This window comes from Typopeltis vanoorti, chromosome 18 (genome assembly GCF_054136105.1).
Source record: "Typopeltis vanoorti isolate ZY-2024b chromosome 18, IOZ_Tvanoo_1.0, whole genome shotgun sequence".
Taxonomy (NCBI): Eukaryota; Metazoa; Arthropoda; class Arachnida; order Uropygi; family Thelyphonidae; genus Typopeltis; species Typopeltis vanoorti.
In genome coordinates this window covers 69,247,906-69,263,979 of record NC_143566.1, presented here as the reverse complement: position 1 = coordinate 69,263,979, position 16,074 = coordinate 69,247,906, and the positions used below count along the sequence as shown (strand labels likewise).

At 34.6% G+C, this 16,074-nt stretch overlaps 1 protein-coding gene across 3 annotated transcripts in view; it reads right to left on the bottom strand.

Moving 5' to 3' along the window:
- The window catches only part of Vinc (vinculin), a 274,672-nt gene that overhangs the window by 168,463 nt on the left and 90,135 nt on the right, over positions 1-16,074 (bottom strand). For all 3 annotated transcript variants that reach the window (XM_090408245.1, XM_090408246.1, XM_090408247.1), the window contains exon 7: positions 5,927-6,145. In XM_090408245.1, the coding sequence (XP_090264371.1) occupies positions 5,927-6,145 (219 nt within the window). The remainder of the gene's footprint in view (positions 1-5,926; positions 6,146-16,074) is intronic.

The window sequence follows — 16,074 nt, the reverse complement described above, 5'->3', positions numbered from 1 at the left end:
GCTGAAGTAGGGGTTCTTATTCTTGTCCCTCCCTCCTTGGGTCATTCTGTAATATCCAAAGGAATGCAGAAGGGAGAATCTTGACAATAAACTGGAAATACTGTGGATGTGTAATAACATTTATAAATGTTTATGCTCCATCTAATGTTCCATTGGATGGAGCATAAACTTACATTTGGCTGTAGCAACAGTGTTAATGTTGGAAAAAAGGATGTTTGTTGTTGGGCATTATTTTCATTCATATTCATACAGAGTTGGTAGAGCAAATGGTCCAAGCTTAAAAAATGTTTGTGAGCAGTTTGTTTGTTATTTCTGTAAGTGTGTCCCAAGCAATAATGTCATCACTGCCTTAATTGAGAGATTCCAATGTACCAGGAGTGTTCTGCTGCAATGCAAAGGGCAATCTCATTTGTGTTACCAGAAATGGTAACACAAATGAGAATCACGGGTGTGTGTGTGTGCGCGCGCGTGCTGGAACAAGCACTATAGTCTCCGAAACACAGTCAATGCTGAACAGCAGTAAAACTTGGGTTTCGCTTCAAATCTCAGTAATGGACCTGTGTGTTAGTTGTTGTTTTAAGAACAGCTATTGCTGGGTAATAGGAACATTAGGAAGCAAAGAGCAGGGAAGTAAGATACCAAGGCAATCACTACAGAGAATCCTTAAGGAGCTGGGTACCTTACTGTACGTCATTCAGGTGTGTGTATGGGGGGGGGGGGGATCAGTGTTTAACAGCAATGGATTATGAAGCTGGCCAATGTCTATGAAGATCTGTCCTTTCTCCATAATGTCTAGTTCTCGGATGAAGTGCATTTTCATCTAAACAAGTAAGGTCATGTAAACAGACAAACCAACAGGTTTCTTGTGACCTGAATTTGTCCAAGAGAAACCTCTTCACAGCAAGAAGGTGACTGCATGGTGTACAGTTTCTGGCAATGGCATAATTGAGCCCTACTACACTGAAGTGGGTGGTGTAACCATGACCTTGAATAGCAAATACTACATTGAGAATGTGTTGGTTCCATTCACCTAGGATTTGAATAGGATGTGTCTTGCAAAAAAAATTCCATTTTGTGCAGAGCTATTCCAACAGGATGGAGCAACCTGTCACACATCATGTGGTTCTAGAGCCTATTTATCAGAAAACTTCCTCAGGAGACTCATTTTGAGGTTCACAGAATACCCATACCCTTCACATTCTCCTGATCTTACATCACTTGATGCTTTTGTTTGGTTATGTTGAAGGAGTGTTAATTGCATCATGACCTGCCTTCAAACCTTGATGAACTAAGGAATAAAATTACATGATATGTCCAACAGATGTCCGGTTATTTTTCCTTCAAAAACCAGTTATACCAACAAATCGAAGGGACAGCAATGGGTAATCCAATATCTCCTGCTATTGCCAACTACTTCATGGAGCATTTCGAACAGCGTATCTTTGACAACATTACACCCAGACCTAACATTTGGTTCAGATATGTGGACGACATTTTTGCCATATGGAAGGGCACCTCAGAAGAACTACAACAGTTTCTCTCAAAAATTTAATGCACTTCATCCAAGGATCCAGTTCACCCTAGAAGTAGAAGTAAATAAGCAGTTAGCCTTTCTAGACCTCTTGATTCTTTGCCAACCAGATAGTTATCTACAATTCACAGTCTATAGGAAAGAGACTCATACAGGCCAGTACATCCACACTGAATCACATCACCATCCCAGCCAAAAGGCAGGTACTATAAAAACACTAGTTCATAGAGCCAACTCCTTTTGTTATTCAGAAGAACATTTAAGAAAAGAATTACAGTATATTAATTCCTCCTTCATATCCAATGGTTATAAGAAGTCCTTCATAAAAAGAGCATTAAGTAGTCGTGCTCCAGCATCCTCTTCAAGTACAGAAGAACCTACACGTATACCTATCCCCTATGTACACAGGATTAGCGAATACATAGCTAAGGTGCTAAAACCACTAAATATCTGTGTGGCTTTTCGACCCATCAGAAAAATCTCCACATTCCTAATGTCTCTAAAGGACAAGCTCCCACATCTCAGCTATCCAGGTGTCTACCAGATTCCCAGCTCGTGTGGATTATCATATTTCGGACAAATAGGAAGATCTGCTCAGGTCCGGTTAGAAGAACACCGGTCATACATCCAGTGCCTTGAACCCAGACAGTCTGGAATTGCAGAACATGCCATCAACACCAGCCATAGAGTTAAGTGGAACAAGACAAAAGTCATTCACAAAAGTCGGTTCCTAATGGAACGGCTATACAAAGAAACATGTAAAACGTTACTTCACTCCCTTAACCTAAACAGATCCGATGGTCTACGTCTTCCCCCCTTGTATAAGATAGTACTTAATAAAGCAGCAAATCTTTCCTAACATATAATTGTATACACATATATATGTTTATAAATAAAATAAAATAAAATAATAAAAAAAGGAAGGGAAAAAAAAAATTTAATTATTATAATTGAATAATTAAATAACTAAATAATTAAATTTAAATAATTAAAAATAAATAAATAAATAATAATAATAATAATTAAATAAATTTAGGAGATTTAACCTTAGCTACTTAGGTGGCGCTTTGTGAATATAAGTTATTGTTTAAATAGCCTTGTATACCTGTACTGATGATGCCTGTGATACTCAGGTGAAAATGCCTACGAATAAAGAATAATTTACGTGAGTTAATTCCATTATTATAATAGTTAGTAATATGTCTACTCACAGTATTTCCTTACTGAAATTTTTAAAAAATTTTATACCTGTTAGATTTCTGCTCAGGACATGGACTGGTTATTACTAACACTATGTTCCAACATAAAAATGTTCACATGGAGAGAAGAGGCAAGGAATAAGAAAGTCTCATCAACTATGTTATTATTGTCAATAGTGATGTTTTCTCCCTGGTGCGGGACACTAGAGTGTACAGAGCATTTGAAACTGGAAGTGATCATGATCACTATTTAGTCTTGAGCAGGATAAAATTGATTCATATTGAAAAGAAGAACATTTAAGAAAGTTTTAAAGGAATAAAAGTTGAGCAGCTCTCAGACGTGAAGTGCAGACTAAATTACACAAAGATTATTGAAGAAAAGAGTTTGAGAACAGGAACCAAACCTTGTAGATTCAGTGGCAAGCCTTGAAGAAAACCCTGATTGACTCAGCCTGAGAGGCATGTGGTGAGGTTGTCTGCAAGGATAGAAAAATCAGAACTCAATGGTGGACACAGGAAGTTAAAGAGGTAGTGAAGGAAAAGAAAATAGCATAGCAAACGTTCCTGGCAAATAAGTCAGCTTGTGCTCTTAGAGAATACAGAGACAAATGTAAGAAAGCTAAACAAAAGTCATGGGAAGACTTTGATATCAAGAAGGTGGCAAGAAAATTAAGAACATAGAAAATAAATATCAAGAAGGTGGCAAGATATTCTGGAGATTGTTGAAGAAGCTCAGAAATGGAGGAAAGAGTGTTGTAAAGGGAATTAGAGATGATAAAGGTGACATGGAAACTGGAGAAAAAGATATCCTAGAAGTATGAAGTAATTACTTTGAAAAATTGAAAACACCCAACAGGCACACAGTCAACAATACATACATATTCATACTTGAAGTAGAAAAAGCCATCAAAGGCTTGAAATGTGGAAAGGCAGCAGGACGAGATGATATTCGACCAGAATGCTCAAGTATGGAGGTATAAAAATCTTACAGTGGCTGCAATGTATAGTTCAAAAGGCCAGAGGGACGAATTCCTGATGACTGGAGAGAACTCTCATAGTACCCATATATAAAAAGGGAAATAAAACTGAATGCGAAACTTACAGAGGTATTTCCCTACTGACTGTTCCTGATTTATGCAAGTATACTTGAGAAATGGTTGAGAAGAATTGTGGAAGAAAAGCTTGGTGAAGAACAAGCTGGATTCAGGCCAAATAGAGGCTGTTAGGATCAGATGATCATTTTACGACAAATAGTTGAGAAAGCATGGGAATATAACAAAGATCTATACTTAAGTTTTGTAGATCTGGAAAAGGCATATGACAAGGTGCCAAGAGAGAAACTATTCAATATGCTACAGTTATATGGTGTCAATGGTTCATTATATTAAGCAATACTTAGTTTTTATTTGAGTTGTAAGTCAGCAGTTAGATTTGAAGGAAGTACAGGAAGATGGTTTAATGTTAAATCTGGTGTCACACAAGGATGTACATTATCCCCTATGTTATTCATTATCTATATGGATCACATTATGAAAGAAAGTGGTATTAAACCTGATATCAAAATTGGAGATGTTAATGTCAGCTCCTTGCTTTATGTGGATGATGTTATACTTCTAAATAAATCCACCACACGTCTGCAAGATTTCCTGACTAAATTGAATAATTATTGTAATAGATATGGTATGAAGGTCAGCAATAACAAGACAAAGACAATGAAAATAGGCAGAATCATTGAAAATGTCAACTGCATTGTGAATGGAGAACCTGTGAAACAAGTAAAACATTTCAGCTACTTAGGCACAATTTTCAGTGAAGATGGTAAATTAATTATGGAAACAGACAACAGAATCAACAAAGCTGGTATGATAGGAAGTCAAATGAATAAATTCATATGGAATAAGAGAGAAATTAGTCGGAACACTAAATTAATATAGAAGACGGTGTTCAAACCAGTTTTAACTTACGGATCTGAGGGCTGGGTCAGAAGTAAAACACTTGTCCAAAGACTAGAGACAGCACATATGAGATTCCCGAGGAAGATTAGGGGAACGAACAGATGGCATCAATGGCAATATCATATTAAAAACGCGTATATTAGGAAAGAACTTGACCTTGTCAGCATCCAGGAATGCGTTAGCATTGCTAATCTCTGGTGGTATGGTCACTTAAACAGAATGGGCAAGGAAAGATTAGCAAAACAAGTGTTCTCTTCCAGGTTGGCAGAAAAAAGACCCAGAGGAAGACCAAGATATAGGTAGATTGATATGGGAAAAAGTGCCTTAGAAGATAGAAATATAAGATCTGATAATGTTGGAGTCTTGACAAGTAACAGACTGATTTGGAAGAAAATTGTAGATAGGAAGTTAGTACTATCATATCCTGTACCCCCCCCTCCTTGAGGGTACATATCAGGAATTTAATGATGATGTTTAATTAAGTCAAAGTACAAGATTAATTATGCTATGTATCTAAATTATTATTTTATATAATGTTTTAAATATTTTATATAATTATTTTATTTTAAAAAAAATTTTCTATATTGTTATAAATAATAATATTTAAAGAAAAAAAATATAGGGTGAAGTTGTAATATAATTCTTACAACAAAAGATACATTTTTTAATATAAGAGTTTTGGTAAGCCCTATTCTACAGACTTTGTTATTTGGTAAAAGGGGAAAATGTAACAAGGAAATCCTGTGATTGAAATTCATGTTTTTATTTACCCAGGAGAAGTTATTATATCACTACTCTCTAGATATCAATGTAAAAGATAAGGCAATAATGCCAAGTTTACAATCTCCACTTAACACACTGCTCTGTTCAGTGGATAGTTGTAAACTCTCCACTCAACAGAGCAGTGTGTAGCACTGTAATCTTGATGAGATCCCTGTAACCTTTTACTAAAATATCTATTGAGTAACACTGAACCTGCTTATCAGGTAAAAAATTCCAGCACTTGAGGTCAGAACCACATGAATTGTAATAACTTTTCCTTCTACTTTTTTTCTTTTTCATATTATGAAAGATAACAGATTATTTTATGGAAGACTACATAGTGATTTCAAAATCTGCATCAGGGATTAAGTGCAAACTTTTTAATATGATGATAGATATGAACATTTCCCTTATTCAACTTTTAACATTATGATAGATACAAACATTTCCCTATTCACTGCTACTTTTTATTATCCTACCTTTCCCTCCTGTCTGAGTTCACAAAGGGCATCAGCCATGGATGTGATATCACCACACATTTTTCTTATTGCATTACTGTCTGGAGGTAATGATCTATCTGCAACACGCTGAGCATAATCCAAAATGTGACGCAACGATTTTTCCCCTACACCCCCTGTTACTGCTGCAGGATCTTCAAGCCAGTCATGAGATGCTTGTAATTTTCCATCAATTGCATTCTAAAAAATAAACAATAACAAAAAAAGAAAATTATAAAAAATAACCCAGACTACAGTAGGAATATACATTGATTTGCTCTTAACATAACCAATATTCATATAATTATTGACTTTCAAAGTTTTATTTGCCTTTCTTAGTGAAAAACCCCTTGTTATTCTGAAAATTAGCAAGACAAGAACAGGCAATGCTGTCATTCATGGAGATATTAAAAATATCAGATGTGATAAAGTGAACTGGGGATGGGGTCACTTGCACTTGAGACATTAAGAATACAGTGAGAGACTAGATGCAGAATGAAGGAATGTGCTATAGATTTGCAACTATTTGTGGGTATGATTTGTATATAAAAAATTTTAAAAAATACTGAGAACTTGCACAAAGAAAGTCACTTTTTTTACAGCAAAAACCTTTTTATTTATAACAATGACGATAAAACGAGTAAAGGTAATGGGAAAAGAACATGGCCTTTCTTGAAGAAAACTAGACAACTAGGAAAATATGAGTTAGATAGAGAGAATAAGATGCACAAAAAGTAATGTAGAAAAACTGGCCAGTTTTGCTTTGAGCAACTGATTGCTAATTACAAAACATGAATTGAAAGAAATGTAAATATTTACTAGTATGGAATTGTCAAGAATTATTACATCATTCTGGAGAAAGTGGGATAGTTTTTATTACATCTTTTTTATTAATCTCATACACAAAACATTGTAGAAAGTATAGTGTGCTGGTACCGTATGCTGTGTGATTAACAGTATGTGATTTAAGATGTTTCAAAGGACCTGAGGTGGATGGAATGAAAGAGGAGAAGGTTCACTGAGTTTTAAATTGGAAAATTGTGCCTATTTATAGAAAAAGCATAAGCTATAAACAAGACATCTGTTAGATGTCTTGTTTGCATACATACATATATATATATATATATATATATATGCAGGTATCCATTGCTTAATGCTCTGCAATTTGATTAACACAGTATGCACCTTTAAATTTACCACGCAAATACATGCAAGCCTCGAGGAGTGTTTAATGGCCGAGAGAAAGAAAGTCGTGAGCATGATGACATCATTCATCCCAAGCAGCTGCACTCCCAGAGCCTGAGAGTCAGTCCGTTGCTTAGCTTTCAAAGCTCTTTTGCTTTTAGATAACGTACCTGGTCATCCAAATTCTCTTAATGATCTGTGTGAGAATGTGAAATTTTATTTTTTCAACCAAATATGACATCATTGCTACAACCCATGGACATGGGTTTCATTGCAACTTTCAAAGCCTTTGAGAATATCTTTTCTTAAAAGTACATTCTCAAAGGCAGTAGAAACAACAACGGGAGAAAATGCGATTACGTTCCAAGAATTTTGGAAAAATCTTAACATTAAACATGCATATGAAAACATTCATGAATTGTGGGAGGAAGTGTCTTCTAGCTGCATGAGAGCTGTTTGGAAAGACCTTTTGCCAGAATGTGCTAATGACTTAAGTGGTTTTCAAAATCCTGTGAACAATGTGGTTTAAGAAATTGTTGCAATTGGTGAAGACGTTGATTTTGATGGTGTTGATGCAAAAGACGTTAAAGAATTATTGGATTTGATTCAAAAGATTTTAGTGACAACTATCTTCTTGAAATTGAACAACAACAACGCACATATGAAGACAACGAACAAATGGAATGTGAAGATGAGGTTCCAAAGGAGATAACAATCAAAGAACTGGATGGAATATTTCGCAGTTTAGAATCGCTTAAGCATCAAGTAATGGATACGGATCCAGATGTTAATCAAAGAATGCTTGTTTGCAGAGGTCTAGAGAGTCATTCTGCTTGTCATTGTAGAATTTATGCTGATATGAAAAAAAAAAAACTGAAACTGTTCAAATGACTCTTGATAACTTTTTTTTGATAAAAAATTTGCACTAACTAATTGCTTGTACCTACTAATGTAGGTACAAGCATTTATTAAACATTTACTTTGCATTCATTTTTTATTTTTCCTAAAGGAGTATCATATAAAATGAATTATTAATACAGTAATCGATCATGGTCGAATTGTAATTTTTACCATTGATTATTATATTTGATTAATGCGATTTTGATATATGCAGTAACATCGAGGGATTAATTAATTGTGTTAATCAAGGGATATATATATATATATATATATATATATATATATATATATATATATATATATATATATATATATATATATATATATATATAATACATTTCTTCAGGAGAGTGAAACACAATTACTTGAAATTATATACAGTCAGTGTTGCTTAAGAGACAAAGCAAGAAAAATGGAAGAAGACCACCATATTGTGGTAAAGAATGTGGAGAATGACTGGGACTTCTTGCCTAATGTCCAATCTTCACAACAGGTGCCCTCTATTAGTACGTATCCACTGGGTAGTGAACAAACGAGGATGGGCTGGCAATTTGGTAATCAGCCGACTATATTCTCTATTGGCTTAAACCAGAAATACATGTGATGGTACTACTTGATGAGACTTCATGCTGGCTGGATCATTGCCTAGTTAAACAAGACCCCTGGATTTTTGCTCAGGATATTGACAAGTCATTACTGACACCATGTTTCACCATATGAACTTCTCCACATTAACTACTTGTGCACACAAGAGGTGCACAAGTAGTTCATGTGGAGAAGCCACAAAAATTAAAAAAGCCTCGACGACTATGTTATTCTTGATTGTGATATCTTCATGCTGATGCTGCCATTTTTTGAAACAAGAGAGTACACAGAGGATATGAAATTGGAAGTGATCATCGATAGTTTTAAATAGGATAAAAATGAATACTATACTGAAAAAAAAAACAATATGCAAGAAAAATTTTAAAACAATTAAAAGTTGAATTGATTTAACAGGTAGACTCAACTATTCAGGAAATAGTTGAGTCTACCTGTTAATTCTATTCAACTTTTAATTATTTTTCAAATTTTCTTACATTATTCATTCTTACATAATGAAATTGTTAAAAAAAAAGTACCAAACTTTGAGTTAAAGCAACAAACTCTGAAGAAAACATTAATTTATTCAACTAGGAAGCCACGTGGTGAAGGTGTCTGCAAGGAAAGAAAAAATATGAACACTATGGTGGACACAAGAAGTTAGAGAACCAGTCCTTGAAAAGAAGAAAGCATGGGAAGACTTTGGTAAGAATATATAAGATAAATATCTGGAAAGTGACAAAATATTCTGGAGGCTGTTGAAAAAGCTTAGAAATGGAGAAAAGGGTACTGGTAAAGGGAATCAAAGATAATAAAGATGACACAAGAACTGAAGATAAGGCTCTTCTAGAAGACTGGAGTGATTAACTTGAAAGACTGTTAAATAAAACAAGCAATGACAAAACAGTAGTAGAAAATATTCAAGAAGAATGCAAACAAGACAATGTATCAATACTTGAGATAGAAAAAAAAAGCTATCAAAAGTCTGAAATACAGAAGAGATAGCTTGGAGTAGATGCTATTGGACTAAAAATGCTCAAATATGGAAGTTCAGATACCTGCACTCCATAATTCACAAGATCAAATTTCAAATGACTGGAGTAGACTCATAGTACCTATTAAGTTTCTGATTCTCTATATTTCTGTTTCCAGGAAGCAAGACATCATATTTTTTTTAATTATATTTATTATATTGCAATACATTTTTTTTATACATTTATGCAATAAATAAGATATGGAGATTCGAAATTAAAGGGAAAAAAAATTGTAACAAATTTTATTTTGAATTAATATATACAAAGCAAAAATTTAAGCACAGAGTAAACAAAAAAATAGCAGAAAGTATAATATTTGTTATTAATTGCAATATAACAAACATATAGGAACCTCCATAGCAGAGTTTGTTTTAAAGGAGCCCTTTGGTTTGAAAGATCTGGTTTTGAATCTCATCTACAATACGAGGAACCTTTATCAAAGCTTTGCAATTAAAGCTGAGTAAGCCTGTCTCATGCAGAAGTGGTGGGTTTTTCTCTTGGAAACTCAGGTTTTTTTTTTTTTTTGTCCATCAAAACACAGAGCAAACTGGCCCCCTAAACACACACACACACACACACACACACACACACACACACACACACACACACACACACACACACACAGTGTGCAAATACTTGTCCTTAGGAGATGCAGCAGAGGAGTAGAAGCCTGCTGCAATAATTGCTAAAACCTCCTGATTAGGGGACTCAACCCATTTTGGATGGACAAGAAATGGAATGGAATGAAGATATCTGAAAATTAAGATGTATTACATGCAAACAAAATAAAATTTCAAGATGTTATATAATAATATAAAAAATTCTGAATGAAAAAAAAAGTATAAAAAAAGGGCATTTAACTCACTATTTCATTTGTAAAATGAGGTTTAAATAAATCTCGGCATTTAGGGCTTCATCAATTAATCAACTTGGCATTTTAGTGTCAACTACTCTACCCTGTATAAATGACTATAATGCTTTAATTTAAATTATTTATTCATTTTCAAGTCAATTCTAAAATACCAAGTTCTAATTATTTTGGTAGTGCTACTGGTTGTGATCTTTTGTTCCTATTTAACTAATGAGTCTCACAACTGAGAGATAATTGTGAATAAACTGGCTTTGAGTGGTTGAGGATTAAAAAAAAAAATGTCTACAGCATATGGCTGTTTCACAGACCTTTATAGGCATATAATGATATTAAAGTGTTAGATTAAAAAAAAAAAATTTAAAAAATAGATAAGGAATAACATTATACTTATTGAAGTCATTAAACATTTGATTACTTAATAATAAAATTTTAATCATCTATAATCTATATGATAAAATACCCAGTTTACTAAAATTAAAAATTATAAGAATTATAATAAATTGGACACTTTTCTGTTTTGGATCTATATATTTAAATCCATGAAAGATCTAGAGTCTCAGCTGTTTTTCCAGAGACACGAAACAAGAAAGATTCAAAAATTTCCAGGACAGAAACCATCTATGAAAAGTGGAATAAAGCTAAACGAGAAAATTACAGAGGAATTTCAGTATCACATATTCAAGGTAAGATTTATGCTTGCAAAAATCTTACCTGGAACAGAAGCTAAAAAAAATTGTGGAAGAGAGGCTTGGACAAGAACAAGCTGGGTCTCAGCAAAATAGAGGTTGTAAAGATCAAATTTTCTCTTTAAATCAAATAGTTGACCCCCCCCCTGACTTTTTTCTCTTAAATCCCTCCTCTTCCCCCAAAAAATAGCTTCTATCTTCAGATCCTTCTCTCACACACCCGCCTCCCAAATGCTCTCTATCCCCTTAATAATAATAATTTTATACATATAAAAATACCTGGGTTTTTCAAATAATTCCCCCCCCACATTACTTTACCCCTACTTTCCCTGAAAAAAAACCCTTCCTTTTAACAGCAGAAAGGCACATCCCCAGGATAAGGAAACAGAAAACAACATCCAAAAAAAGTATGTCTAAATTTTCCTCCTATTTTATTCTTCATATATTATTTTTATAACACTTTAGTAATGCCCTAACATTTTGAGTAAAGAGCCAATGACATTGTAAAAAAAAAAAAAAAAAAAAAAAAAAGGGGGGGGGGGGTTACTCCTAAGAGAAAAACTTTCCAAAACACTAGAATTATATGGGGTAAATGGAATATTATACAGAACAATACATAATCTATACTTAACTTGTAAGTCAGAAGTTAGAATTGAAGGAAATACAGGAAGAGACCACAGATATGAGAGTAAACAGATGGCATATGGCAGAATCACATTAAAAATGAAGATATTAGGAATGAATTTGATATTGTTAATGTTCTAAAATATGTGAGCAAAGCTAATGACGGTGGTATAGTCATGTAAACAAAACAGGAAAGGAAAGATTAGCAAAATAGGTGTTTGATGCCAAGATGGCAGAAAAAAAGACCCAGAGGAAGACCAAGATCTAGGTGGATTAATTCATTCAAAAATGCCTTAGAAAACAAAGATGTTAAATATGATGATATTTGAGTTCTGACAAGTAATAAATTAATTTGTAGGAAAATTGTTGACAGGAGATTAGTAGTAATGTAAACTTAATCATGTAGTACTGTCATAGTAGCCTAAACACCCCTGAGGATGCATAATAGGAAACCGATAATACAGTAAACTGATTCATTATTGTAAATTTCAGTAAACTGATTGATTTACATACAGTAATTTGATTCACAACAAGCAAGCTCAGTATCAGTAGTAAGGAACATTTAAAAAACATTTAATATTGAATATGAGATTATATCTTGTTTAAAGGGGAGCATGCCACCTTTATTCCTTTGTTTTTATAACATCTTTGAGATCCAGTCTGTGAGAGATTGGATGTAAAGTATAAATACTTTACATTCCTGTCCCCTTCATCCTCTAAAACCATCCATTTACCACTTCAAAAAACCACTGATACACAAAATCAGTTGTTCATGTGGTATGGTATTTTCTGTGCAGGCAAACAAGCTGGTTATGCAAGATACAGATTATAGGACCAACCTCAAACATAAAGACAAATTATTGTACACACATTACAATGCGGGACACCATAACACATCGTGAATTTCATGTGCAGCATTATTGGTCTATTTTAAATGTTCCTTACTATACTAATACTGTTGGTATAGTATTAGTATAGTAAGCTCATTGTTAATCAACTTTCTGTAATTTCAAGTACCATATATGTCATCATACATGGTGATTGGAGTTATAAGATAACCCCAAAAATTTCTTTTCAAAATGTTTATGCTATACTCACTGCATAAGAGGAATTTGACACTTACCACTGACAGCTTTATACACATTAATTTTACTAAATATTTCATATAATGAAAGTAAAGAAATCACAACAGGTCTTTACTGTACATTCTAAACGATTCCTTCCCATGTGAGAAGATCATAAATTTATTTGTTATGTTTATGTTTCATTTAATGTAACTCATCGATCATGTCAATAAGATTTCATTAGGATTTAAATGAAAAAAATGACATGCTTACCCTACTGAATACATTTATTAAATACAATTATTTATATAGAAATTATATTAATATACTAATATCAGTATACTAACATGCTAATTAACATAATATAATGGCAAAATATGGATGATCCTAAAAACAATTTTAGGATCATCAGTATCAATATTTATTGCACATTAGTATAATTTAATAAAATATTCCTCACTTCAAATTTAAAAATTATTAAAAACCTTAATGTCATACATCATTATAATCTTACATCAGCATCCTGTAATACATTTAATAGTTTGCCATTAAGGAACAAACTCCTAATAATCTAAAACCACCTCACTAATCACGTGATGAGGTTTTTGATTGCCAAATTACCGGGAGCACAGAGGATGGGGACCAGGAGATGTTTAGACAGTTAAGTTTGGCAAGTGCAAGAAGAATGATTGTTATGGGAGATTTTAACTACAGTAGTATAAATTGGAGAGAGGAAGATGCATGTAGCAATAGGGGAATGGAATTTCTAGAATTCTTGAGGGACAAATGTCTTAGGCAACATGTAACAGAGGGAACAAGAGGTTCAAGAGTTCTGGATTTGGTTATAGCATCAGAAAAGTTGATAATAACTGAGATGACATCTCTCCCACCAGTTAGAAAGAGTGACCATATAATTTTGACTTCGAAAATGAATAGACATGCAGGAGTATCAAAGAGACAGGAACTTATATGGAATTATAAAGCATGTGATTATAATAGTCTTAGACGTCAACTTCTGGAAGTTTCATGGAGGGATCAATTGGAAAGCCGGAATATCATTAGTGCATGGGAAATTGCAAAAGAATATTTGTTAGCAGCAATGGTAAGTTGTAAACCACGAGTGAAGAAGAGGACACAATTTGGAGTAAAGTGGATGACAAACAATATTAAACAGGAATTGCATGTGAAAAAGAGGCTATGGAAGAGATATAAGGAGACAGGTGAAGAGAAGATGCATGAAGAATATAAGACACAGGCCAGAAGAGTGACTAGTGTGGTAAGGAAAGCGAAACTGGAATATGAGAGGAGATTGGCCCTAAGATCCAAAGAAAATCCTAGGGAATTTTTTAGCTATGTGGTCAGTAGGGGGAGAAATGACTGTGGAAGAATGATATTGTGGGATAAAAATGGGAATAGAGTGACTGATGCAGAGGACATGGTGGAATTGTTCAATGAACACTTTATTGGAGTATTTCATCCTAGAGGAGTCAGTTTTAATGCTAGAGGGATAGGGCAGGTTCAAGGTTTAGAGGTACAGGAGGAGAGTGTGTTTCAGATACTGAGTACTCTGGATGTCAGTAAAGCTTTGGGACTGGATGGTATTTCACCACGAGTTTTGAGAGAATGTGCTAGGGAACTGACAGTGCCTTTAACCTGGCTTTTCAATGAAAGTCTAGTTGTGGGAAAGGTGCCTAGGGAATGGAAGGAAGGTAAGATAGTGCCATTGCATAAGGGTGGTAATAGACTGGAAATGTCTAATTATAAACCAGTTTGTGTGTCATCAGTAGTTGTTAAGATCTTGGAGAAAGTAGTGAGGGACCGTATACAGCATTGGGCAGATGAGGGTTATGTTATCTGTGAGAGTCAACATGGATTTGTGAAGGGGCACTCTTGTTTTGGCAATATGGTAGCCTTTTATAATAAAGTTATAAGAACATTAGATGAGGGAAAGGCATATACTGCAAATTTCTTAGACTTAGCAAAGGCATTTGACAGGGTGCCATATGATAAGCTGATATTTAAGTTGCAGCAGTTTAAGTCTGGATGTCAGATTGGTCAACTGGATTCAGGATTGGCTGTCCGATAGGTATCAGACAGTTGTGTATGGTGGGGCAGTTTCAAGGAAGCAGAGGGTTACAAGTAGGGCCCAGAGGGATCAGTATTGGGACCTATATTGTTTAACCTTTATATCAATGACATTGTCAGTAGATTGCAAGGGGATATTCAGTTGTTTGCAGATGATGCAAAGCTGGGAAGGATTATTAGTAATAGTAATAGTGCAGATGCGGCAGCCCTGCAAGAGGATTTGAATAAGCTAGATAGATGAGCAAATGAATGGGGGTGTCAGTTTAATGCAGCAAAATGTAAGGTCTTGAGGTTTGGGAAACATCGATATGACACTGCATACTCTATGGGAGGAGTTATACTGGAGGAAGTAGAGGAGACGAGAGATCTGGGGGTTGACGATTGATAGAAACCTGAAATTTAGGGGACATATTACAAAGGTGGTGAAGGTAACACAGAGGATTGCTGCAATAATGAGAATCATGCTGACCTGCAGAGATAAAACAGTTATCATTCCATTGTATAAGACCCTGTTCAGAACACAGTTGGACTATTGTTCTCAGGTTTGGTCCCCAGGATTTGAAGGGGATAAATTAACTGTGGAAAGAGTACAAAGGCGGATAACAAAGATGGTTTCAGGACTGTACAATGATAGTTATGAGGATTGGCTGAGGGAATGTGGACTGCAGAGTTTGGTGGATAGAAGAAGGAGAGGTGATATGATTGAGACTTTTAAACTGTTGAGAGGTGGTTACAGGGCTGACACTGGGGAGTTCTTTCGCTTGGTTGAACAGAGGGAAGGAGTGATGAAAAGAAGCCATCCCTGGAAGTTACGAAAGGAAACTGTGAGCAAGAGGGTGAGGAGTGGTTTCTTTGCGTGGAGGGTGGTTGAACCGTGGAATGCATTGCCTGATCGAGTGGTGAGAGTGAGAACAGTCAATGAGTTTAAGGAGTGGTATGATAGACTTTGTGTTTCTTAGGAGGGACCTCCCATCGATGAGTCTTTTGACTCCATGGAGGCCTGAATAATAATAATAATAGAAATTCAAAGGCTCAAATTTTACACCAAGAATATAAGATAATCACTTGTTTCAACATTTTTTTTTAAACTTCAAGCATT